A 27,204-nucleotide genomic window follows, 5' to 3' on the forward strand; every position below is an offset into this window, starting at 1 on the left:
TGGAGGGAATGCCCATCCATACCAAGTTACTTCTGTAACAAAAGCTGGAACCCATTTACAGCTGGGTCGACTGGGGCGATGCAGATGAAGTATTATGTCAAATTTAGGCAGGTAGTGTGATTAGGAAGCATGGACTCCCAAAATTTCCTGTATATTCATATTGTCAATTGTCTCTGTAGCATGGCCCAAGCAGAGGGTAACTCCTTGGAGTCTGGTCTGCTTTCTTCCTCAAATCATCAGATGGAGTTTTTCTTTACCACTCTCACCTGTGTGGGTTAGACCTTACTTGTGTGAAGCGCCTTGAGATACCGTTGTTGTGATTTGGCACTATGTAAATGAAATAAATTGAAATTGGGAATCTAACCCAGGTCCTAGCTTCTATTCCCAGAGCTATCTGTTTATGCACCAAAAAGTGAGTGAGCATGAGGCAGCACAGTTGTAAAAACCTTAAAAACATTTAATGAAATACAATATGTGTAGTATTGACCCTGAAATACACTGTACCAATATGGTTTTCGATATTGACATCACAATGGGAACTGCAGCACCTGCAGGTAGTTTCTAGGTCACGTCACTGTGCTTACAGCTTATATTCATGTGGACATGCAAATTAAATATTTTTTGCATTAGGATTGTGTATACGTAGTGTGACTGGGACTTAATTCTTGCAGGAGTGGAAGTATAAAACCTATTCTGTGTAAAACCTGCTGTCCTGCCAGATATAATTCTATTATCCAGAATTTGTGTCTTGAAGCAGCACATTCATTCCTCCATATCTGCTCCCTGGACATCCTCCTCTTTCTATAATTGTCTCCTCTTTGAGTCATTCAGTCTGAACAGAGGTCTTGTGTTTCATCTGATATCCCACCATCCCTCTATTTCTCCTTTTTTAAATTTTCTGCTGTCCTCTGGATGGATAATATCTAATATATTCCCCGTTTCTCTTCTTTCTGTCCCATTCCTGTCCATTGCTCACTGTCTTGTCGCAGTGGCGTCTAATTCCCCACCCATGTCATCACTGTATATCAACTTTCATGGGCTCAGCTCACAGGCCTCCACGTAACTTCCCCCCCCCCCCCTTTTTTTTTGTCATGCACACTTCTGTCATTTCATCACCTGATCTTTCTATCCCAATCTCCTTTTTCTTCACTTTCTTCCAGAACATTTGAGTTCTCGCTGTTATTTAGACTAACCATCTATCAGGCCATTGTTATGCTCATTTTCATCATTCATGTCCCAGTTTTTTCTTGTTTCTTCATGTTTTTTTCCCCTTTCATTTTACCTTTATTCAGGGCTGTGAAAACTCCGCGGATCCGCGAAATTCCGCAGATTTAATCAAGGGGGGGATGTTTGTGTTCAACTCTGTAATTGTGATCGTCACTGAGTTTTTAAAATGTCTATCGCAAAGTGTTCTTTATTTATTTATTTTTTTTACGACATCGGGCAAGTTTTATCAGACTGCGGCAGTCCACGGACACTGATCTGTGTGTTATAGATACAAATCAGTCGTCGGATCCGTGGAGTTTCGAGGAGAAAAAAGCCTGGCTGTTGCGACAGTTGTCGTAAAGTGAGATTGGTTGGTTGCTGCGGCGACACTGTGCGTCTCCTGCGCGAAGCTAAAGCTGAGGACATCGCAAACCTTTAGAGCTCTAAAGTTTTTAAAAGAAGACTTGTGCAGCCCTTCTGTGTCACGGACCGACGTTGGACAGAGAAAGAACGTGAAAGATGATGAGAAAGATGGTGAGAAAGAAGGTTTGACAAAGTACGAGGTCTATTAGAAAAGAAACCGACCTTTTTATTTCAAAAACTATATGGATTTGAATCACGTGTGATTGCGTCAGACAAGCTTGAACCCTTGTGCGCATGCGTGAGTTTTTTCACGCCTGTCAGTTGCGTCATTCACCTGTGGGCAGGTTTTGAGTGAGCACTGGTCCACCCTTCCCGTCGGAATTCCCTTGTCTGACTTCTTGCTGAGAGACTGGCGCTTTGCTTGATCAAATTTTTTTCAGAAACTGTAAGGCACATCCAAGTGGACAACATTCGAGAAATTCAGACGGTTTTTGGTGAAAATTTTAACGGCTGATGAGAGATTAAGGAGTGTTAGTATCGCTTTAAGGATAGCCCACGGCGCCGGACGGCGCGCCGTGCCCCGAGCCGCCATCGTCAGCCTGTTTCGAGCTGAAAACTTCCAAATTTAAGCCTCTGTTGACCCAGGACATCGTGAGAGAACAGAGAAGTTTCAGAAGAGGTCGGGATCAGCAGTTTATCCGGACATTCCACTGTTAAAGGAGATTTTGTAATGAAAGACGTGTGGACGGATTCGTGCGTCGGCACCCAGCCGCTCATGGCGCCGCGCCACAGAAAAACACCTCTGTGTTGATAACCATTCATAAGATTCAGGCAGTTTTCGATGGCTTTCAGTCAAGTGAGTATCCGAGAAATTGTTTAACAGCTGGGCATGTTCAAACTTGTCCTGTAATGCTTCCAACGGAGGTGTTTTGCTGTGGCGCTGCACGATGAGCGGCTGGGTGGCGACACGCGAATCTGTCCGCATGTCTTTCATTACAAAATCTCCTTTAACAGTGGAATGTCCAGATAAACTGCTGATCCCGACCTCTTCTGAAACTTCTCTGTTCTCTCACGACATCCTGGGTCAAAAGAGGCTTAAATTTGGAAGTTTTCAGCTCGAAACAGGCTGATGATGGCAGCTCGGGGCGCGGCGCGCCATCTGGCGCCGTGGGCTGTCCTTAAAGCGATAGTAACACTCCTTAATCTCTCATCAGCCGTTAAAATTTTCACCGAAAACCGTCTGAATTTCTCGAATGATGTCCACTTGGATGTGTTTCTGAAAAAATTTTGATCAAGCAAAGCACCAGTCTCTCAGCAAGAAGTCAGACAAAGGAATTCTGACGGGAGGGGTGGACCAGTGCTCACTCAAAGCCTGCCCACAGGCGAATGACGTAACCGACAGGCGTGAAAAAACTCACGCATGCGCACGAGGGTTCAAGCTTGTCTGACGCAATCACACGTGATTCAAATCCATATGGTTTTTGAAAAAAATAATAAGGTCGGATACTTTTCTAATAGACCTCGTATGATAAGGACAAGAATCCGTGGAATTGTCGCTGGCTTCATCAATACATCTGAAAGATAAAAGAAATGGTAAAAGTGAACTGTGCTCTCAGGAAACACGGTAAGAATTTTTCTCTCTGGAAAATAAACATTGTGCTGTTCAAACAGGATTTTAGACAAGATTATGTGACTTTTTTCATTAATCTAGACTTTCTTTCATTGGGTAAAAAGACTTTGAATGACTTTCAATGACTTGTGGCTTTGAATGACTTTGATGACTTGTGGCTTTGAATGATTTACATGAATTTACACAAGAATGTAAATGAGTTTTTATTAATGTAGAACACTACATAGGTGAGACTAACCTTTACACAAAAGGCTATACCAGCACCGCAGAGAGGGCGCCAGTGGACCTCAGTCTGAAGTTCATCTCCACTTTAAAGACACTAACCACACGTTTGAGGACAAGGAAGTTAAAATATTAGCCAGAGAGAAGAAATGGTTTGAGAGAGGGGTAAAGGAGGCATTCTTTGTGAAATGTTTGAAACCCAGCCTTAACCGGGGAGGGGGTCTTATCCCCTGTTTTACAATGGGGTACTCAGGTCAAAGCAGTTTCAGTCTTTTGTTCATAGTAATGAGTCATTCACGTCATCAGCAGAGTCGTCAAGGGAGCCATCAAGAGAGGGACAGGTGCCCTGTCATTAGGAGGGTGCTAACTAGAGCACAATAGGTGCTAATTAGAGCTGTTGTTTAGTCACTAGCCTATAGCAGTCTGCCTCTCGGTAGGAGGGGTCTGGTTAGGTTTAAAACTCCAGCTTTTGTGACTTCTTGATTATTCTTCTCCTACAAGAGTCAAGACAGAAGTCAGACCACCAGAGCAAGAATTTTAGCTGAGGAAGCTTCTGCGATTTGAAGCGAAACGTCCTCGCGTCAAGCAACCCAGTCCAGTCGAAGATTCAAGCTTCTCTACTATGGAAACCACCTGGACAACTGAGAGCCTACACAGAAACATTGCGACCAACTGTGGGCATGAGGCCCTGGCACTGGTACGTAAGCTGGAAAAGACTGCTAAAAAGATAGCTAACTTTAGAAACCACTTAAGATTTAACCTGAGATGCAAACAAAACAATGTTATTCCCAAATGCATGAAGCAAAAGGCACTAGAAGCAGGTCACACAGCAGAAAAGATCCAGCACAGTTACCTTGGGAGGATTTTGGGTCTTAGAATTAGAAGGCTTCACTTTAAAATATTAGACCTCCAAAATAATCTTGATAGTCTGCACAAAATGTTAGAAACTTTAGTGGAGGAAGAGGCCCATAATAAGATCACAAAGTTCATAGTTAAAATTCAAATGGCTGAGCATTTAAAAAGTAAAGAGCGGCAAATCAGGAAATTTAACAACCTTTTAGTGCAGAAAAGGCGTACTTTCAGTGGGAGTATTTTTTAAGATACACCCAGACAAATTAGTGACAACAGGGAAAATTGGGTAAAGAATCTCTCCAACAGGGTTCTTACACAGACAGAAAAGGATGTGCTCGCTAAAGGACTAAATTTCTCAGTGACCCCTAAACATATACCGACAGTAGATTACATCACTGCAGTAGAGTCAGCCATTAAACATAACAGTTTGTCAGAGTCAGAAGCTGGGGACCTCCGACTAAGAGTCACAGCAGTGCTGAACAGTGCTAAGCCTCCTCCGACCAACATCACAGGAGAAGAACGGAAAGCTTTGTCAGCACTGCAAAAGGACTAAAGCATCCTTATCCTGCCAGCGGATAAAGGTAGATGCACGGTGGTCCTGAACACATCAGACTACGAGGCCAAGATCAACAACTTGCTCAGTGACTCCAATACATATGAACATCTGAAGAGAGACCCCACGAGCGGCTATAAGAAGAAAATCATTAGCTACCTCCAAAAGCTGGAGAAAGAGAGACTCATCGACAGGCAGACATACTACAGACTGTACCCTGGGGATGCCACTCCGTGCATCTATGGACTGCCCAAAATCCACAAACAGGACGTGCCACTCAGGCCTATTGTATGTTGCACAGATTCCATCACGTACAATTTGGCCAAGCACCTCAAGTGGATTTTGGCTCCTCTAGTGGGTAACTCAGAACACCATGTGGAGAACACACAAGATTTTGTGAACAAGATCAAGGACCTCCAGCTGGAAGCAGATGAAACAATTGTGTCATTTGATGTGACTTCATTGTTCACCTGCATCCCCACTGCTGAGGCCGTCTCAGCTGTGAGGCAGAGACTGCTGGAGGATGTGTCTCTACTTGAAAGGACCAAACTCACACCAGACCACATCTGCCAACTCTTGGAGATCTGTCTTAACACCACATATTTCCTGTTTAGGGGGAATTACTACAGGCAGATTCATGGTTGTGCGATGGGGTCTCCGGTATTCCCCATTGTGGCCAATCTGTACATGGAGCGAGTGGAGAAGACAGCCTTGACGTCTTTCAATGGCATCTCTCCCAGTCACTGGTTCAGATATGTTGATGACACATGGGTTAAAATCAAGCAACAGGAAGTTGAGGACTTTACAGAACACATCAACTTGGTGGACGCCAATATCAAGTTCACACGTGAGGATGCCAGAAACAACCATTTAGCCTTCTTGGATGGTGATGTTACGATTGGAGGCAGCTCCAGACAGGGGTTTACAGAAAACCAACTCACACTGACCAATATCTGCTCTTTGGCTCAAACCACCCCCTTGAACACAAGCTTGGGGTGATCAGGACGCTTCAACACAGAGCCCTACAGGTGCCCACAACTGCAGAGGGAAGGGCTAAAGAACAACAACTTGTCCGGAAAGCCCTCACAGTATGTGGGTACCCACGATGGTCCCTGGACAAAGTGCAGAAGTCCCAGAGAACAAAGAGACCAGATAGACAGGAGACGGAGACAAGAAGAAGAGGAGTGTCTCTCCCTTATTTAGCAGGAGTAGGGGAAAAACTATAGAGGATCTTCAGACAGCACAAAATCCCAGTTTACTTTAAACCGGTTAACACCTTGAGACAGAAATTAGTTCACCCTAAGGACAGGATCCCTAGTTACAAACAGAGTAATGTAGTGTATTCTATCAGATGTCAGGAAAACTGTAACGAACACTACATAGGTGAGACTAAGCAACCTTTACTCAAAAGGCTATACCAGCACCGCAGAGAGGGCGCCAGTGGACCTCAGTCTGCAGTTCATCTCCACCTTAAAGACACTAACCACACCTTTGAGGACAAGGAAGTTAAAATATTAGCCAGAGAGAAGAAATGGTTTGAGAGAGGGGTCAAGGAGGCATTCTTTGTGAAATGTTTGAAACTCAGCCTTAACCGGGGAGGGGGTCTGAGACACGCTTTATCCCCTGTTTACAATGGGGTACTCAGGTCAAAGCAGTTTCAGTCTTTTGTTCATGGTAATGAGTCATTCACGTCATCAGCAGAGTCGTCAAGGGAGCCATCAGGAGAGGGACAGCTGCCCTGTCATTAGGAGGGTGCTAACTAGAGCACAATAGGTGCTAATTAGAGCTATTGTTTAGTCACTAACCTATAGCAGTCTGCCTCTCGGTAGGAGGGGTCTGGTTAGGTTTAAAACTCCAGCTTTTGTGACTTCTTGATTATTCTTCTCTACAAGAGTGAAGACAGAAGTCAGACCACCAGAGCAAGAATTTTAGCTGAGGAAGCTTCTGCGATTTGAAGCGAAATGTCCTTGCGTCAAGCAACCCAGTCCAGTCGAAGATTCAAGCTTCTCTACTATGCTGGTTCAAATGAAAGGTTGAATACAAGGTCATTTAAATATGCACTAATTTTGAGACTTTTTGTTCCAGGAGATGCTGAAAATGTATCATTAGATTAAAAAATGAATTTGGTTTCTGGGATCCCACGGTGCCCGAGACCCCTCCTTGGGGGCCTGTGTCCCCAAACCCCCTGCAAATTTTCTTCGGATTTCACAATTTTCATTTCACAGCCCTTTTTATTTAACCAGGTTAGTTCCATTGAGAACAAAATCGCTTTTACAAGGCGACCTGGCCAACAGAGCAGCAGCACTGTTACATTAAAAATCATAAACAGAATAAAATGAGCAACATTAAAACCTGCTGACATAAAACACTTGCACACAGACGAGGCAGACTGCAACGATTTCAGCAGGGCTTTATATTTATTCAGTGTATCCAGGGCTTGAAGTCAAAGTTCAGATTGTAAATTATTCCAAGCATTACCTGCGAAAAACCTAAAGGCTTTCTGGCCCAGTTCAGTTTTTACTTTGTGGACAACAAACTACGGAACAGCCTTAGACTGGAGATTGTGGCATCCATGTTGCCTTGTTAAAAAGAGAAGACAGGTATGAAGGAGTGACACCCAAAATGGTTTTGTAAATAAACAAATACCAATGGCCGAGGTGTCGGCACATAAAGACGTCCAGTTCACTTCAGAATAAGGTACCCAGGGGTGAGTAAAGAAACCACAGTTGGTAATAAATGTCAGTGCCCCGTTTACACACACTATCCAGTGTGGCAAGACAGTCATGTATAACACATCTCAATTTGAATTTTCAATTTATTTTCATTTTTATAGCACCAAATCACAACAAAGTTGCCTCAAAGCGCTTCACACAAGTAAGGTCTAACCTTACCCAGTGGTGGGCACAGTTCAGCTAATCCGATAACAGATAATTATTGAAGCTAATGTTTTTGCTAGTGGACTCGCTCTTCAGATAAATTTTGAAAACCATCATCAGACCAATTATCTTCCGATAAATTTAGTTTAGTTTTTTTTTTTTTTTTTGCTAGTAAAGTGAGAAAAGTTTAATGGTCAAAAATATTTATAAACCCTAAAATCAAACATTTTAGTCATTCTGTTGTGTGTTTGTAGCAGACTGGCTGCCTGTCGTTTGCTGATGATGTCATCATTAAGCACAAAATGTGATTGGCCAGTTGATGCAGGGAGCATTGTGGGTAGTGTGGTTCAGGTTCACTTTGGACGTTACAGTGAGTGAGTCCGCTCAACACAAAAACAAAACGGACTAATTTTAACATTATTTTATTTTATTTCTTTGTGGCTGTAATTTAATCACCAAGACTCGGTGGGGGAGAGGAGCTCTCACGGCGCAGCTGTGTGTACAGAGGGACTTTTCATCACCGCTTATACACTGTTTTGGATTTTTTTTTTAAAGACGCTTTATGTGGATTATTTTTTCAGATGAATCCCATTAAAACTAACAGGTAAGAATTTATATTTACTACGTGTATTTTACTTTGCCAATCAATGCATTAATCAAAGAGTGTGAAAAAAGCAGCAGCTTTTTAGTTCATAAATGACGGGGTATCTAATACCAAGATAAACTGTGACTTTTAATACTGTGGTTTGCTGCTTTTGAAAGATGATGACAGTGTTTGGGGTTTTATTTTTTTATTCATTCATTTTTCATGTGTTCTTATGTGTTTGTGATCCTTGAATTTACTCAGCAGCAAAAAGTGAAAGTGAAACTGGTTTATCAGAAGACCACAGTGTAATCTGATGTGGGCGTGTCCGAATCAATAATAAAAGTTATCGGTTATCTGTAATAAAGATACATTATCGGTTTAGCGCCATAAAAGATAACTTTTCAGTTATCGGATTAATGGTTATCGAAGCTAACTTTTTTGTTAGCTGTGCTCACCACTGACCTTACCAACCCCCAGAGCAAGCACACAGGCAACAGTGGTAAGGAAAAACTCCCTCTGATGATTTGAGGAAGAAACCACAAGCAGACCAGACTCAAAGGGGTGACCCTCTGCTTGGGCCATGCTGCCAACACAATTGACAAAACAATTTGCAGAACGAATATACAGGAAATGAATATACAGGAAATGGAGTTATTGACTATCTCCACAGTCAATAACCAGTAAAAATGTTGTTTCCACCAATTTGTGTTTCACATTTGAAGAGAAACAAGATTAAATCTTTTTATTCCTTTTTATTTTATTTCATTTCCTGCCACAATTGAGTCTGTCACAAAATCTTGTTAATGTGACTCCTCCCACATGGCTATACATAGCTGGCCTGCTATAATATAATAATAGTAATTAATTTGCATATTACTTTCAGCTTAAGTGATGAAATTCAAAGTTTTCACATGGTAAGTGCCCATAAACAAAACTAAATCATAATATACAGCTAAACACGAAGCATCCATTAATCATGACACTGAAAGCATTGCTCCTCATTGTAAATTAGGGAGAACAGATGTGTGTTAAGTCTCAATTTAAAAGCCTCTGCAGAATCTGACTGTATTATTGCAGTTGTTCAGTCTTTTAAAAGTACTGCACAATTGTGCTAAAATGATCAAATGTGTCGTTTAATAAGCATAAGATATTTATTGAACATTTTAATTATTTTATTTTTTTATTTTATTGTTTCACATTCTGCATTGTATAGACTTAGAATAATGAATGTCATTATTCCCAACACTCCGATACAGTAGGTGGCGGTGTGCACAGCTGGTTTGCAGTCTGCTGATAAACACAGAGTAGTAGTCATTTTATTATCCCTGGTATGAAACACAGGGTATATAGCAATCAGTATGTCCGTCTGTCTGTCTGTTTTTGCTTTTTAGCGCGATACCTCAGGAATCAGTTGACCAATTTCATTCATATTTAGCATAAGGGTGTACCCGGGTGTTCCCTCGACACTTTGTAATACTGATTTGTGGGGACCGGGGGATATGTCATCTCTTGATGACTCTTGTTTTTGTTCACATTCATTTTGTTTGTTCATTTGAGTGTCAGTGATGAGATAAAATCTGCTGCAGTTTGAGGACCAAAAATGCTACAGGTTTGATCAGGTTGACTAGGATTCGAGAGCCCATTGTTGAGGTGTGGATTCAACATTAACTGCTTTTTACACTTCAAAATATCTGTTCGATCAATACATACAAATGCTTGTATCTGTAATATGTCGTTGACATAAATGAGTGAAGCTCGTCAGCATCTCACCATGTCATTTAGGTTCTTCAGACTTTATTTTGAGTAAATGCTTCAGGGGAGCATTACCATGACTACAACCTTTCAGCTTCTGGGGGCTATGCCCCCATACTCTCCATCTTTTTAAGCATTTTTCTTTTTTTGCTTTTCAGCTGACTCACCTCATTACAGCTCTCTTAACCTCCTGCCACTTTAAGCATTTTTTTTTTGCTTGATAGTAGGGAAGGTGATAGTCTAGTGGTTAAGGTGTTGGGCTTGAGACCAGAAGATCCTTGGATCAAATCCCCGCCTGACTGGAAAATCCACTGACTCCTCCAGGTGGTTTCACTGATTAATATCACTTTGAGCAGATGGAATCAGTTAATCAGTGAAATCACCTGGTGGAGTCAGTGGGTGCAAAGAAAACCTGCACCTTCTTGGCCCTTTCTGGAACAAGTTGCTTACACCTGGTCTAAATTAAAAGATGCTCCCATCATATAGAAAGTCCATAGTTCAAATGACGTGTTCGGTTCAAATCTGAAGCAAACATTTTTCTTTTTCTAAGGTGGATTAGAACATTTTGTGGTACACAGCACAAACTACTGGACAGGAGGAACCTAGCAGTCAGTGTGACTCACTGATTTCAAAATGCAGCTCTTTCAACCAGACGTGTGGTGCTGTGACATGTCAATCATCTGTGTCCAATCAGATGTCAGGAGAGACCAGTGAAACCCCGGCCTCCGCTCTAGCTCCACCCATGCCAGGAAGTGTTTGACATTTGAACATTTCCTGTTTCACTGTGACTGAGAATTCGGTACTTGCTGTTTGAGTGTGAGCTTGCCACTGAGTTCCCGCAAAATTCCATGGGATCTCGTCTGTCAGTCCAGGAAGTGTTTGACATTTGAACATTTCCTGTTTTACTGTGGATTTGAAAATTGGCACTTCCTGTTTAGGACACCCCGTACCATGAGTGAACTTTGTGCCACTGCACGACACTTCACTCATATGATCAGTTTTCTCTAAGATAGTGAATCCAGCGGATTGGAATTCTTGATATAAATGTGGGTACCGAGTTTTCCATTCCATCTGTGCAGTTCAGTTCATACCAGCTCCACGTGGGCTGGCGTGCAATCTGCGCTGCCCCAGTCAGTGCTGTGGTGTCGTGGAGGAGACCTACGTGCCTATGCCACATACTACCTGTGCTGAAGTGCACGGCGTGCTCTGAGACTGTGTGCGTGTGTCTGTGGGCACTGTGGAGGATGTTAGTATGACAAGTGTCACGTCTTAATTAAGATGAGTGAGAAGTGCTCGCACAGCTTTGTGTTTCTTAAAACAACACACACACAGTGTGCAGTCGCTAACAAGTCTGTGCACAAAAATGTTCATAGACACCTAATATTTTCTCTTCTTCTCATAAACATGTACAGGGGTTATAGTTTTTTTTTAACTGATCAGTTAGTTACTTAGTTTCTTTCTGCCTTTTTGATTCTGGACTTTGGATTGTAGAGGTTTGGAACCTGTTCCGAGCCACCGCTTGAACCATCCATCCATCCATCCATCCATTTTCTTCCGCTTTATCTGGAGTCGGGTCGCGGGGGCAGCAGCTCAAGCAAAGCCGCCCAGACCTCCCGATCCACACACACCTCCCCCAGCTCCTCCGGGGGAACCCCAAGGCGTTCCCAAGCCAGCCGAGAGATGTTGTCCCTCCAGCGTGACATAACATTGTACCATTGAAGAAAGGAGACGAAGAAGAATCTTTGTTAGTCATTGTGCACGCAAGAAAAACTGTGTCAGATCCTTTTGACACACACTTTTGGACCGATTACAGGTAGTTTCAGTAATCGAGGCGATATTGCACATTCTCCCAACACAGAATTGCTCCATGGCCTGCTGGATTATTTGCGCTTTTCTTAACTTTAACTTAAAGGCTACAAGAGGAGGAGTCACTAGGCTCAGCCCTTGACACTCAAAGAAACCACACCCACAATTAGAAGATCTTTATGGCTTAAAACATCTTAAATTAGGAAGTTAGAGAAAAAAAGTTGTCATAGAGGTGGAAACTATCTATAGAGACCAAAACCACTTTTTGTACCAGGGTGTAAACATATTTATTTCTGCCCTAAAGTTGGGCATTTTAACATGGGCCTCTATGAGAATGTGCTCTGTTTTGGAGCCAGCTTCAAGAGGCCAGTCAAGGAACTGCACTGCCGTTTTGGGGTTAAAATAAGGGCTGGAGTGTTGCCATTTGGTTTCTGTAGTATTGTGTATCTGGTGTTTGCAAATAACTGCAGTAGACCAAAGCAGTTTTTGGAGTTGTTACTCTTCAACAGATTGATTACAGATCCAGATTTAGGGCAGTACCCTCAACTGGAATCGATCAGATTTACCTGAATTGGCCTTAAAAATGGTCGAATTTGATCCCAACTGGACAAACATTGACACAAACATTTACCAGTTCAGTTTGTCTTCAAAAAACTATCCTCAATCTGAAGATGTACAACTAAAATAGGATCCTCTCACATATCTTCTAGATCCGACTGGCAGTCCAGGACTTTTCCGTTATTCCCCTTTCATATGCTTATGGTCGGCACACATTAGTGGATGTGGGCATGTTGTGTTTTGTTGAGAGCAATGGGCAGATAATGTGCATTATGTATGAGCACAATTTCCAAAAACTGCAGGACGATGTGCATTAGTACTGCCATATTTACAGGAAGAGGAAAATCCATTAATATGCTGAAAGTGGAATGAGACGATCTATAAAGGAGGAACATCTGACACACACATCTGAACAAAAAGGGAGCAGAACTAAAAAGCAACCGAGCTTTGTTCTTTTTTTCTGGCAGGCGAATTTTATGAGACATATAGGATTTGTATTTTACACTCTTTACTTAAATATTTCATACACAATTGGATTAAAATGGTTGTTGGATTTGTTGGTTCCAGCTTCTCAAATGTGATTTTTTTTCCAGTCAATTCTTTAATTTTTTTTTAAGACAAAACAGTATATTAATCATAAATGAAAACAAACATTTGAAGCAGCCCTCTTTAAAGATTCCCCACAGCAATAAATTTAAGAGTGTTAAATTAACACTGTTAAAAAGCCCAAATGTACCTGAGCACAGAGTTTAACTATCACTGCAAAATTTACCTCCAGCTGTAGTTTCTGGTGCATGAAATAATCTTCAACAATAATTAAATTTTATATGAGGGTAATTTAAAAAAATGCATTTTCTTTTTCCTTCATATGTCAGCATCTGTTACATAAAGAAAAGCTATTGTATTTTTAAAAAAATTATGTCCAATAATGAGCTGTAGAATTATGCTAAATAACAGTATTTTATATCAGTGCTTTTAAAAATATTACAAAAAAGAGTCCAAAATCATCAGGAATGTGACACAATATACAAACATGATTACTGATCTTCTACAACAGATGTTTTCTTTCGGGAGTTGTGGTATGAAGGAAGGGAATCAAAGAAAAAAACAGCAATTATAGCCATCTGGAGAAAATTCGATGTGATATTTTAAATATGTTAGGAGTATAACACCCTAACACTCAGAGTACTCACAGTTTTGGCCACCTTTTTTGTAATAACTTTTTCAGGCATTGAGATAAAATACTGTTATTCCTGGTTTTAATATTGCTGAGCCCAACCTTGAACTTTTGCAAAGTCTTACTAAGATATACTCTAGAATAATATGTTTCTGCAAGATCCATGAAATACTTGTGGCAGTATTGTCTACACTACATTTCAAAGACCCAGCCCCCTGGTGGCCACATTTAGAATCAATATGTACCCAGTGTTGAAATTGTGTGAAGTCTTATTGAGTATCAGGATTACCTTGATAGTGATTTTCCATCCAGTGCAGACCCTCAAAGTGCTTTACAGTGATGCCTCATATTCACACACACCAATGTTTTACCACACAATGTGCACATCTGTACACCAAGTACAAATTGGAGATTAAGGACCTTGATCAAGGGCACCTTAGTGAGTTTCCTCTCTGACAGAGAATTGAACCGAGGATACTCTGATGGCAAGCCCGCCTAACCAGAATCTTGCATACACAAGTATTCTGAGATGTAGCCCCCTCCTGGAAACAGATAGAATCAAAATGCAACCAGTGTTGAACTTGTCTAAGGTCTCAGTGAGATGACCATGAGTACCAAGTTTCACCCTGATACACAACATTTTTGTCAAGATATCACATACACAATTGAACACACAGACAGATGCACAAACGGAGACGAGCAGTTCACACACCAGCTCTGCATTTGGCAATAATAATATTTTTTTAAAATGTTCAATAAATATCTTCCTGCTCAGTTACCGGAGTCCCCGTGGCTACTCATAAATGTGCCACTGAACCAGACTTTGAGCTTATTTGGATCGTTACTTTCACATGCATACCTTGATGTCATTGGCCGGTTCATATTTGTGATGCTGCACCTCAAGCTTCTGTGAGAAAGAAGACTGTTAAAACAAGTTGAGTGGCAAACTGTGGATGCACATCAGCATGCAGTGGAAACTGAACCTCACTGGAGATAAAACCACAAGCAACACATTTTTGGACTGAAGAGTAACTTTCAAAGCAGGCGTGTACTGTGTGCGGGTTGCCACACACACTCACTGCTCTGACGTTTGTGCAGTGAGGACACACACCTGAAGCTGACGTCTGTCTCTGTCTGCCATCGTCTGTGTCTCACTGTCACCATCTGTTTGTCTGTGTCCCGTGCCGCTGTCTGTCATTGTCACTGTGCTTCTCACCTGTTACCGTCACTCTCTCGCTCTCTGTCTCTGGCACCGTCAAACCCTCACCTCCATGAAGACCTTTCTGTGGGATCATGGCTGTGTTTCTGACATCCTGACACGCGTGAGCCTGATCAAAGGTGGACCACCTGATGTTTGATTGTTCTTTGACTTCCTCTTTCTAAGTTGTAGCCAAATGTTAATCGAGAGCGTTCACAGTTCTCTTCTCACCTCTCCTTAAATTTCCCACTCAGGCACCTCTCCTCACATTGCTGCTGTTTAATTTCTCCCAGAATGTTTCTGAACAGATCAGATGAAAACTTAATCCCATGTAACATAGAAGCAGACTTATCTCCAAGTAATTTATATTTGTGAACCTTCATCAGTTGCTGTATTTTTTTTTTAGCATTTTTATTGCTCTGTTTTAGAGCAGTAAAACAGAGTATTTGAACAACAGCAATAATAATGTTAACGGATTAAAAATAATTCAGTGTTTCCCCGAGAAGATTTTTTCAGGCTTGGTGGTACTCACTGGAGGGGAATCTAAGACCATGGAATTGTCCCCTCTAGATCAGGGGAGAGTTATTACCCCAAGTTCAAGTATCTCGGGGTCTTGTTCACAAGTAGGGGTAAGATTGAGCTTGAGATCGATAGACTGATTGGGGTGTCATCTGAAGTCCTGCTGACGTTCTACTGGACTGTCATGGTGAAGAAAGAACTGAGCCAGAAGGAAAGACTCTTGATTTACCAGTTGATTTACCCTCCTATGGTCATGAACTTTGAGTAATGACTGAAAGAACAAGGTCCTGGACAGGGTCCTGCACAGCGTGAGAAACGTGAGCATCTGGGAGGGACATGGACTAGAGTCATCACTTCTTTGCATTGAAAGGAGCCAGCTGAGGTGGGTCCAGCATCTGGTGAGGATGCCCCTTGGTTTTCTTCTTTTGGGGAGGTTTTCCGAGCATGTCCAACTAGGAGGAGGCCCTGGAGATAACTCAGGACACATTGGATGAATTGCTTTTCCCGGATGGGTTGGGAACACATTGGAATCCCCCAAAAAGAATTAGGAGACTTTGCCCAATATTGGGAAGTGTGGGATGAGCTATTCGGTCTAGTCCCGCTGCAACCCAAACATGAATAAGCTGTATAAAATACATAAATGTATGAATAAATAAATTTTGACTTTAACACAAATATGCCACAAAACTAGAACTATCAGAAATCTCCAAAGTAGCCATCTATCTCTGCCAGGTGAAATGTGGGTGTGTCCTTGGACTTCTCCAGCCACTGGAGTCGTCAACATTGAGGCACCTGTTTGCTGGGTCAAGTTCAGAGAATATCAAACCTGATGTTCCCTCACAATGCCAGTGATACTTCTCATCTAATGCTTGATCAGTTAAATAAAAACACAGATAAATTTAAAACACAGAAGTAGAGTCCATCTGGGTTCCAGAGTCTTCTGTGTCTGACAAACTTGAATTTGTCAGTTGAATTGCTGTGAAAAATTTTCCACCTCCAGAGAAACTGACAACATTCACAGTAGAAACGAGACAGAGGAGAGAAGTTGTGAAAGTAAACAAACAAACACAAAGACACAAAGATTAACATTGCTCCATCTGGCTATTGGCATTTAGTTTATCCAGAGCATTGGGTCATTAGTCCGACAAATGGATGACATCTGTCAGGCCGCCGCACCACTTAGCCTGTAGCCTTTGTGAGAGATGGGAAACTTCGGAGAAAGCAGAGCTATTTTCTCCGACAGGATAATTCATTTTGTGGTGATACTTTCAAAGATTTGTTTGAATATTTAATTGGCCCTCAGGCATTCCACCAAAACCCAGATTGAAAACGATGTTTGACACAAAGTTAATGTTGCTGAATTATTTAAAAAATGTGACTTTCAGAAGTAGAACAACAATTACACCCAGTTACAAAATATACCGTTTGATTTATGCTTTTTAACTCACAGTTTGTGCCTGTCTTAATTAATTTAACACACTGGCTCTACACTAACGTTAGTGGCATGCTTGAATTTCAGCACTTCGCATTTTATTTTTTTGGCTCATTTGTGGTGTTTTATCATCTTGTTAACCATGATGTAACATGATTTGCCATTTCAGTTTGCCAGGTGGGGACATCTGGAAACGTGATCCACATTTTTTGCGTTGGCATTTGACCTCAGCCAATTCTGAAATGTTCAAACCAAATTTATGTATTAAGCACATTCAAGTCAAGCATTCAACGTACTTTAAATCCCCTTTCCACAGGGACGGGGTCTGTCCAACGGTCCTTGTGCGGTCATGAAATCGCATTGAATGTTGCATGATGCCAAAGATGTGTTCAGCTGCCACCAGGACCTTACTAGGTCCTCTCAGTATCCTCTCACAAACCACCATGATCACAGTGGTCGCCGAGAAATAGGAAGTGGCATCTGCTTTCTGCAGAAGAGTCCCCAAGCCCTGAAGACGGAAAAATACCACACAGGCGGCCCCATAACCGCCCAAGGGGTGCACAATGACTGCAACCAGCAGCAGATCATCCACTGTCCGCGGACTTCATCAGAAAGTTTTGTGCATGTAAAAAATATTGAGCAGAGATGTTTGTTTTGTACTTTTCCTCTGGCTGAAAGCTTCTGAAAGCTCCGGTGTCAATTCAGCACAAGCAGACATACAGCTCGGCTATCATCGGTAACATTCACTAAAAGACTGTCACCATGGAAGACGAAACAAGCTAAATATTAAATGAATCCTTTTTCTACATTTCTGTACGTGCACATACAGTTTGGATCATGCATGCGTGTGCAGGATTTTTTTTTCACTGCTGTGCACCTGACAGCACTGCATGAAAACAACTTGCATGGAATGGGGCATGTTGAATCTCCCAATCCGTAAACGTGGTGCGGTGGGGGGGCACTTACATGAGCTGCTGATATATGGATGTACAGATGGTGTGTAGGTGTGTGCGCTGAACTGACGGGGTGTGTCCACCCACAGCACGCACATTGACAGGCTGCCCCAGGTGACAATGGACCGTGAGATCATAACACGCAGTGGGTGATCTGACTTTCACGTCACCCACATGAGCTCTGTTCCACATGAACACGTGTCCAGGGCCGGCTTGACACACCGGACAGGTAGATGTGGACATGATAACAGCGCACTGCTTCATTAATGTCATTTCATGACTGTACGTCTGTGACCATGGGTCATCTACAGAGGAACAGACGGTTCATACTTGATAAGAGGGTGTTTTTTAATGATGTGTGGTTTTATTTTTTAAATACGTCCATTTCTTTGTTGATTTCAGGCATTTTCCTGCACTGTTTACAGGCCAGTGATGGTAGCTTAGTGGTAAAGTTTCGGGCTGGTAATCAGTAAGTGCAGGTATGAATCCCGTGGGTGACGTGTATTTTTTTTTTTTTCACAGCAGCAGCGCGATGTAGTTCCACAGGTACCAGCTGGTTTTTATACCTCATGTGGCGCTTGCACCGTGAGGCGGGGCATATAGCATGCGGGTTGTCTGTCCATCCATCCGTCTGTCCGGCCGCAATTTGTTTGCCGCAACATAGCTCGGCACCTATTGCTCGCAACAACTTCATATTTGGTGGGTACATGCTTTTGGAGGAGTACTTCGCATGGGTTTAAAGGCCGGTGACCTTGACCTATTTTTCAAGGTCATCAGTGGTCACAACTGTCAAAGCCTTCGCTGCAACGTAGCTTCGCACCTATTCTCGCAGAAACTTCATATTTGGTGGGTATATGCCTTTGGAGGAGTACTTCACATGGGTTCAAAGGCCAGTGACCTTGACCTACTTTTGAAGGTCACCAGTGGTCACAACTGTCAAATCCTTCGCCGCAACGTAGCTTCGCACCTATTGCTCGCAAAAACTTCATATTTGGTGGGTGCATGCCTTGGAGGAGTACTTCGCATGGGTTTGAAGGCCAGTGACCTTGACCTACTTTTCAACGCCACCAGTGGTCACAACTGTCAAATCCTTCGCTGCAACATAGCTTCGCACCTGTTGCTCACAGAAACTTCATATTTGATGGGTACATGCCTTGGAGGAGTACTTCACATGGGGTTGAAGGCCGGTGACCTTGGCCTACTTTTCAAGGTCACCAGTGGTCACAACTGTCAAATCCTTTGCCGCAACATAACTTCGCACCTATTGCTCACAGAAACTTCATATTTGGTGGGTACATGCCTTGGAGGAGTACTTTGCATGGATTCAAAGGCCGGTGGCCTTTCAATGGCACCAGTGGTTGCATTTGTTTTGAAGGTTGGCGACCGTGACCAGCTTTTTACGGTCACTGTTTGTCACTTCCTCTAAATAAATATTATGCCAATCTCCAATTTTTTATTGAATATCCCAGTTTACATTAAACACATAATGCTTCAACCAAATACCCACTCCATACAAGTACATATTACTGCACTTTGCATGGAAAATAATGCTGCGCGCAGGGCATTTTGTGATGAATATTTCTAGTTATTTTTTATTTATTCCACAGCTGCAGTGCGATGTGGTTACACATGCTGCAGTTCCTCGCACTTTGTGCATGAGACCTTCGCAACAGGACCGTACACGCCTGCCTGTCGGCGCAATGTTTTGGTGGTTCGCTACTTTGAACTGTTTCGCGCTGTTTCTCCATAATTCGACCAAATTCATTTAGGGGCCCTTAGTTTGTGATACAGTCTGAAACCTGACCGTGTCACCAAAATGTGACTCATTTTGTGACTATCACCAAAATAAATAAAAAAATAATGAGACTGGGCTGCAAATCAACTAAATGCTCTCAGAGACAAAGATGAGTGATTTCTAGACAGATGGAGCAATAAAAGAAATTTTACAAGCATATGGAATGTGTCAGTAAATCTCTGTCACACTCAGTGCGACATAAAACATTTTCTTGGCCAGTGATGCTCACTAATTTACAGCCGCTGTAAGTTAGAACAGATGAGTTTTAAGTCTAGATTTAAAGTACTCACCAGAATCAGACTGTTTAATGTCAACACACAGGTTATTCCAGAGAACAAAGGCATGAAGCCTGCTGAGTTATTTTTCACCGTTTGAGACATGTCTTCCTGAATTTCAAGAACGCTATTAGATTTTTGAGTGTTTGTTCTTGAATGGCTGTGGGAACAAATCAGTTTCCTCTTAACGGCCTACCGACGCCTCCATAAATGCAGCAGGATATGGTTTTGCTCAGATATAAAACTTTCTGTTCATTTGATGGATGAGATGATAAATGTCAAAACAGGCAAACTGGTACAACAAATCTTGAAAGAGTAAAGAAAACGCATAAACAAGCACTCTCAATGGCGTGTCTGATCTTTTATTAAATACAGAACCAGGCGACTTTGCAGTTGTCGACTCTCCCAACTGCTCCAGGAATTAATGGTTTAAACAGTTTTCATCTGTGACAGCCAGGAGTTTAAAAAAAAAAAACAGCTGGAAAGAGTACTGGCGAGTTTTCATTTGTTCCGCCCTATGGGCAAAAAACTCCTCTGAAAACAAACAGTTCTGTGTTCTCTGCCTCGCAGTACAATGTCTTTAATATTTTATTTTGTTGAATGGCTTCTTTAAGCGTTTTAAAGGCAGTGATCAACAGTAACAGCGTTTTGTGTTGCTGCTCACAAATGCTGATTCAGCCTCCAAGCTCAGACCTTCGTCCAAGTAAATTGGCTACATGCAGCAGATAATTCCACTTTTTCAAGAGGAAACGTGGGGCTGTCATGCTTGTTTTTAACCCCCTGAGATTTCAGACTAATCAAATCAGGTTCGACTTTAAAAGGATATGGTGAGGACTTTTTCCAGGCATGTGAGAATGCAAATACAGAAAATGGTTAAAGTGGAAGGGGGTTAAGAAGACCGTAGTTGGGGAGTCTGAGGGTCCTCGCCTCCCAGAAGCTGAAGATTTTTAGCCATGCTCGTGCTCTCCGGAAGCATTTACTGAACAAAGTCTGAAGGACCTAAATGTCATGGTGAGATGCTGAAGAGCTTCGCTCATTCATGTCCATGACATATACATATTACTTTTTTTTATAACTATAGGATGCCTAAAACATTTGCACAGCGCAAACCTGCAAAAACACGACTTTCCAATTCCACAAATTTTTATATTTGAAAAAAATTTTAAGGTCAAAGTCCTGTTAGAAGTGGATCTTCATAAGCAAAAATATAATACAAAATATACATCAAAGGGGCTTTTCAATGTTAAAATCAAATATCTGCTAAATCCGCAATATGGATTCTGTTAATTGAGAGTGCCAGTCTGCACCTCACTTTCAAATATGAGAGTTATTGGGGCACGTTTGATTAAGATATAATGTACAATTAACTGGGGATTTCAATGTTAAATTTAAATGCCCACAAAATCTGTAATATGGAACAGATCAGGATCAAACTTCGTCAGTTGACAAAGGATACCGTCATATATAAGGCTCTCAAGTATAAAAGAACCAATCTTATTTGACAGAGTAATGAATTTTTTTTTTTTTAATTTATTCAAAGTTAAAGACAGGAATTTTTTTTTCCAATTTTCCAAGATTTTTCCTGACTTTGCCCTATGACCTACAACCTTGAAAATGTAATTAGTTCAGTATATGAATCTTCAGTAAAAAGTTCATAACAATCTATGAAACATTGTGGGCTCCAGGCCATTAACAAACAAATGTGGGAAAACATAGCCTCCTCCAACTTCTTATATATATATATATATATATATATATATATATATATATATATATATATATATATATATATATATATATATATATATATATATATATATATATATATATATATATATATATATATATATATATATATCTTGGAAATATATATAAATCTTGGAAAATTGGAAAAAAAATTCCTGTCTTTAACTTTGAATAAATTAAAAAAAAAAATTCATTACTCTGTCAAATAAGATTGGCTCTTTTATACTTGAGAGCCTTATATATGATGGTATCCTTTGTCAACTGATGAAGTTTGATCCTGATCTGTTCCATATTACAGATTTTGTGGGCATTTAAATTTAACATTGAAATCCCCAGTTAATTTTACATTATATCTTAATCAAACGTGCCCCAATAACTCTCATATTTGAAAGTGAGGTGCAGACTGGCACTCTCAATTAACAGAATCCATATTGCGGATTTAGCAGATATTTGATTTTAACATTGAAAAGCCCCTTTGATGTATATTTTGTATTATATTTTTGCTTATGAAGATCCACTTCTAACAGGACTTTGACCTTAAATTTTTTTTCAAATATAAAAATTTGTGGAATTGGAAAGTCGTGTTTTTGCAGGTTTGCGCTCTACGAGTGCGTTGCTCTAGTTCAATCAGAGTAATTGTGGTTGAAACTGATTCATAGTATAATAATGAATGACACTTCATTTGTGTCTGACTGTGACATATGAAGTGTTGGTTTCTATGTTTTCTTACATGCTGCATCCGTTCCAAGTACAATTATGTTTATTTTAAAATAAAATAGAAAAGACAAAAAATTGATCTTGATATTTAAATAATTTTTAAGCATTCATGTAAGAATCTCATATTTTCATTTTTCATTTCAGTGATCTGCAACTTCCGGGGCTCAGTGAGTCAGGGTCTTGCTCTGGAGGTGGGTGAGACGGTTCAGATTCTGGAGAAATGTGAAGGTAAGTGTCTTATTAGATAGACGTGCTGTGCAGGTGGGTGTCTGAATAAAGCGACAAGGGCCTTGATCATTGCTACACAACACCAAAGCTCACATAATCACTGAGCGCTCACAGAGAATGATGAAAGATGTGTGCATGTAAATACAAAGAATATAAATTCACACAGATGCACATGGGATTGACTCTGATGGTTCAGGTACTTGCCCGGGTACTCGTAGTTCTTTGCGTTCTTTCACTGAACCAAAACTGCACTTAACACTATCAGCAGTCGGAGGCAGTGTAGTGCAAAGCTGTTCTGATAGTTGGGTAGAAATTGCATTACAAAAAGAATCATTTCTAACTTTTTGCCTGCTACTTATCAAGATGTTTTTCTTCTGTTCATCTTATAAATGCCAACAAACATGGCGCACAACAAAACGCTTCATTTAGATTTGCCACTTGCTTGTATTACAACTTTTTTGTTTGCTTGTTTTTTTTTGCCTTTTTTTTGCTGCTCCCATCCCATCCCAGCACCCTGGAGAGGGAAGGGAGTGGCGTGAGTGGAGTCTGGGATGGGGTGGTGGATGGGGACAGGAGGGGGTGGAGGGGGGTGGGAGCATGCATATCAATCTCTGTCCATGTGTGAGTGGCAAATGAGTCAGTTTCTGTCCGTGTGTGCCGGAGTTGCTGTTGTGAAAGTGTAGTGACACGGACCCACAACAGGGGGCGCAAATGAACGGACAATAGGAGACGTTAAATCTAAACACTTTACTGTTGTGAATTCCACAACTAGACACAGCAGATTATAGAATGAATACAAGGTCAATTAATAAAGGTGCCGTGTGGGCAGGCTCGACGATAGGAGACATCCATCTGGAGAAGAACCGGAACCACACGATTTCCTCCGCCACCGAACCAGGAGGATACTGGAGCCGCCAGGTCCCGAGTTCCCCAGGTGGCCACCGTCTCCGCGTGTCGGATCTGGTACTGCTGGCGAAGAGCACAAACAGTCAGGTGTGGGTGTGTGTGCACCCCGTAACAAGGATGGTGGAAATTCCACCTCCACCTCAAATCACACACTCGTGCAGCTCCTGTTTAACCACTTATCTGGTTGGGGTGTGAGGCGAAGCTGTCACTAATCACACCAAACGCCAATCCAGCAGATAAGGAAACACCACAGGAAAACGGCTGCAAAAAGAGCTCAGAGTATTTGTCAGTGTTAAATACAGCAGAGAATATTACCTCCTTGGAAGAACGATATCTCGGCGACGTGGTGGAGGTGTTGTCCTGCTTTTATGCGGGGTGAGGCGCAGATGATTGGTGACAGCTGTCATAGCCGATGAGTGACAGCTGTCAACCCGGCCGCTCTTGGAAGGTGGCAGCGCCCTCCTGTGCCTGAAGCCCACACTTCAGACAGGGCGCCCTCTGGTGGTGGGCCAGCAGTACCTCCTCTTCTGGCGGCCCACACAACAGTTGCAGAAGATAAGAAAGAAGGCAGCCGAATAGTTCACCAAGGTCATAGAAATTCTTCTGGAGGAAAAAAACAACGGTGCATTTTGTCCTTCAGAGGCTGATAACCCTGCCATGTTTATGGCTGAGCAGTGAAAAACACCTTTACAGCTCACATGAACAACCAGATCCAAATATGTATATTCCCTGGTCTCCGACATCTTCCTTCGCAAGGTGTGCATTTGCTCCGAGATGTTATCCATTTTGCGTCTGAGTTCAAGGGTTAACACAGTCTGAGAATGTATCGCCTTGCCCAACTCATTAATCATGACAGACAGGTGAAGGGTCGTGATTCTGGTGGCAGCCGTCTTGCTAATTCTCCGGTAGGTCAGGGCAGCACATAAACCAATAAGTACCAGCCCTCCTACAATAAAACTGTTGGGTATTTTCTCCTCCAAACATTCTTAAAACCTTTGATAAGACAAACAGAGTCAAGAAACACCAGTGAGACAGAAAGTCAAATTAATCGCGCGCGGAGTGCGGCCAGGCTGTACACCAAGGCTACACTAAAGTCTGGCCTGTGCTCCCGCTCTTTTTATTAGAGATGCCCTCATTACATCATAAAACTTGTCCTAAGGGGGGGGGGGGGGGGGGGGGGGGGGGGACAACGCGAGACAAGTTTCTTCCCGTAACATAAACACATACGTCAATAAGCGCAGCTGTAAGGAAAAACAGTTTCTTTCTTTTACTCTTATCGTCGGAGGTCAGCACATCTCGTTCGTCTGTTGCAGTTATCAGCTGTTGTGCATCTGCCTGGAGTGTCCTGGTCTTCACGCTAAGCATCACATCACAACAGTCAAAACAACCTTCAGGTCTATTACTCCCAGTTCATGACTGACCCCGTCATGCTTCACTCCCAGTCGTTAGCGGCTACAAAAACAAGTTGTATAATAATATAATAAGTACATCCAGCTCCTCATTCCCAGTTCAGATTGACCCAGCATGCTAAAACAAGGTTGAATAACACGTACATTCTCGGGGTCAGGTGCAAACAGCACAACACCGTTCTCATCAGAAAGAAGACAAAAGGTACAAATGTTTAACAGTGATAACATATATATAAAATCTTTAACATTCCCCTCCTGTTATCACCTGTTAAACATACAGTAGTAGTTATCACCTAGCTTAGCACTTCTTTTTGAGATTTTCACTAAGAGGTTCATCATGGTATGTTCTATAGGCTTACACCCCAGAGGTGATGTCATCATTGTCACCATCATCGGTGTCTGGGTCATCATACTTTCATTGGTCTGGGTACAGGTCATGGGAGTCATCGTCCTCCTCGGTGTCGTCTTGCCCCAGGAGTGGATATGATGCTGGTCCCTCTCCTGGTCCTGGACTTATTGCTGTGGTTATCATTCTATTTACAAGGCCTCGGAGACATGGAATACAACAACATCCACACAATGTTAGAATTGCAGCAAATACTGCTATAGACACTAATAGTGAAGAAATCAAAGACCTCCATCTTCCCATCCCTTCCAGCCACCAATCCCAGCCTTCGGTGTTACTCCACTGTGCTCTTTCATCTTCTGTTCAACGTTCTCAGCCCGTCAATGGCTTGAGTGAGACTGCCGTCTGCAGCCGTGTTGTTGGGAATGAATGTGCAGCATTGTTCTCCGAACATGGCACAAACACCTCCTTTCTCCGCCAACAACATATCCAGAGCAATACGATTCTGGAAGGCCATAAGGGACGTGGCTTCTAACTGTGAATGGACAGCCTTTAAATCCTTCCTCAGTCCAATTTCCTAATTTCTGTACATTGTAGTGGATGTAGTTTATTCTGTCCACGTTTTTATTAATTGAAACACCACAACAGATGGAAGATTCGAATCCAGCTGCTATTGATCAACCAGTTATACTCGTCAGGCACTCCTCTGGGGACTCCTATTGCGTCAATATATGTTGGATTTCCTACTCCTTTCCACTCTCTTTTTACTCTATGTCTGGCTATGCCTTTCTGCCAATCTTCAGGAATAAGAGAGGCTGCATATGTCGTAACATCTTCAGGGGTCATGGGTATGGCTTTAACTGGTAACAATAATGATATTAATGCACAATAACCTGACACATTTCGTGGCAGTCTGTCAAAGATTCTGTTATCACCACACCACCACCATACATCACTCCTACCGACAGGTTTGAATGTGGGAGTACTATGGACCACATTCTACACCAGGCAGTGTGGGCTTAAGCTACCCAAAGTCTTACTTGTCCCTGTCAAGTGTACACATGTATGGTTAGCATGCCCAACTTTGCTTGAAAATAAAGGTTTGATCTTAGTCAATTTGGTCAATGGATAGATCTTGTCCCACTTAGAACATTTGTTGTTTGCTGCATTGTATGTCTGTGTCATAACCGTCAGCAGACAGTCTTTGGGTAATGCTGCCGGTATTACCTGTAATATAGGTCTGGGTCCCATACATACAACACAGTCCTTCTTTGCTGCTAGTCCTGCTTGTTCTGCCACTTAAAAGCCAATGTTATTTTGTCCACTAATTCCTGTAGTTACTAGGAAACCAGTCATCTGCCTTCATGTCTTTTGTGCCTTGTACGGACATCCCCTTTGCTTGTATGGGCACCCCCCTTTGCTTGTATGGGCACCCCCTTTGCTTGTATGGACACCCCCTTTGACGTACTTAATTCGGTCAATATTGGTTGCTGTACTCTATCTGTTTCACAGAGGAAAAAATGGAAATACGGATCTTTTCAATTGTTTGTATACCCAAAGGAGGAACAACCAACAGTCTCCCTCTATATCAGGTGGGAATATGGTTCCTTTTTCTGTGGTATTCACCACTATAGACAGCTTATCATCTGTTTGATACATTTTGAGAATTTGACTCTGGTACTTAGCCCACTCGGTTTTGTGCCCCATCTTGGTGTCCATCTACTCCATTCATCGGCTACAACGTTTCCCATCTCTTATCTGTTGATCATTGGTCATATACCATGAGAAAACTATTTCCGTAATTAGTCCCTCTGTCACCATCCCCACCATCCCATATTCCATGGGTAAGAGCACTATATGGTACAGAGATGACCACAGAAGCTTTTCTAGGAATGCAGGCTTGTATACCAAATCAGTACGCATTGTTCCTATCACAGCTATGTACTGTGGCATTTATTATCGGACTGGGGTCTTCGTTACTTCTTTTTGGTCTCTGCACTCTGCGGAGGTGATCCTTATTATCATGTCCCGTGCTTATGGCTTTTAATAATAAGCCCAATCCGAAAAAGAAAAGTAGCATAACAAGGACTGTCCATGGG

The 27,204-nt window shown here is 42.0% G+C and overlaps 1 protein-coding gene across 1 annotated transcript in view; it reads left to right on the forward strand.

Moving 5' to 3' along the window:
* The window catches only part of LOC117506417 (dedicator of cytokinesis protein 3-like), a 544,822-nt gene that overhangs the window by 176,690 nt on the left and 340,928 nt on the right, over nucleotides 1-27,204 (forward strand). The window contains exon 3 of the mRNA XM_034165920.1: nucleotides 22,361-22,444. Within this exon, the coding sequence (XP_034021811.1) occupies nucleotides 22,361-22,444 (84 nt within the window). The remainder of the gene's footprint in view (nucleotides 1-22,360; nucleotides 22,445-27,204) is intronic.

This window comes from Thalassophryne amazonica, chromosome 3 (genome assembly GCF_902500255.1).
Source record: "Thalassophryne amazonica chromosome 3, fThaAma1.1, whole genome shotgun sequence".
Taxonomy (NCBI): domain Eukaryota; kingdom Metazoa; phylum Chordata; class Actinopteri; order Batrachoidiformes; family Batrachoididae; genus Thalassophryne; species Thalassophryne amazonica.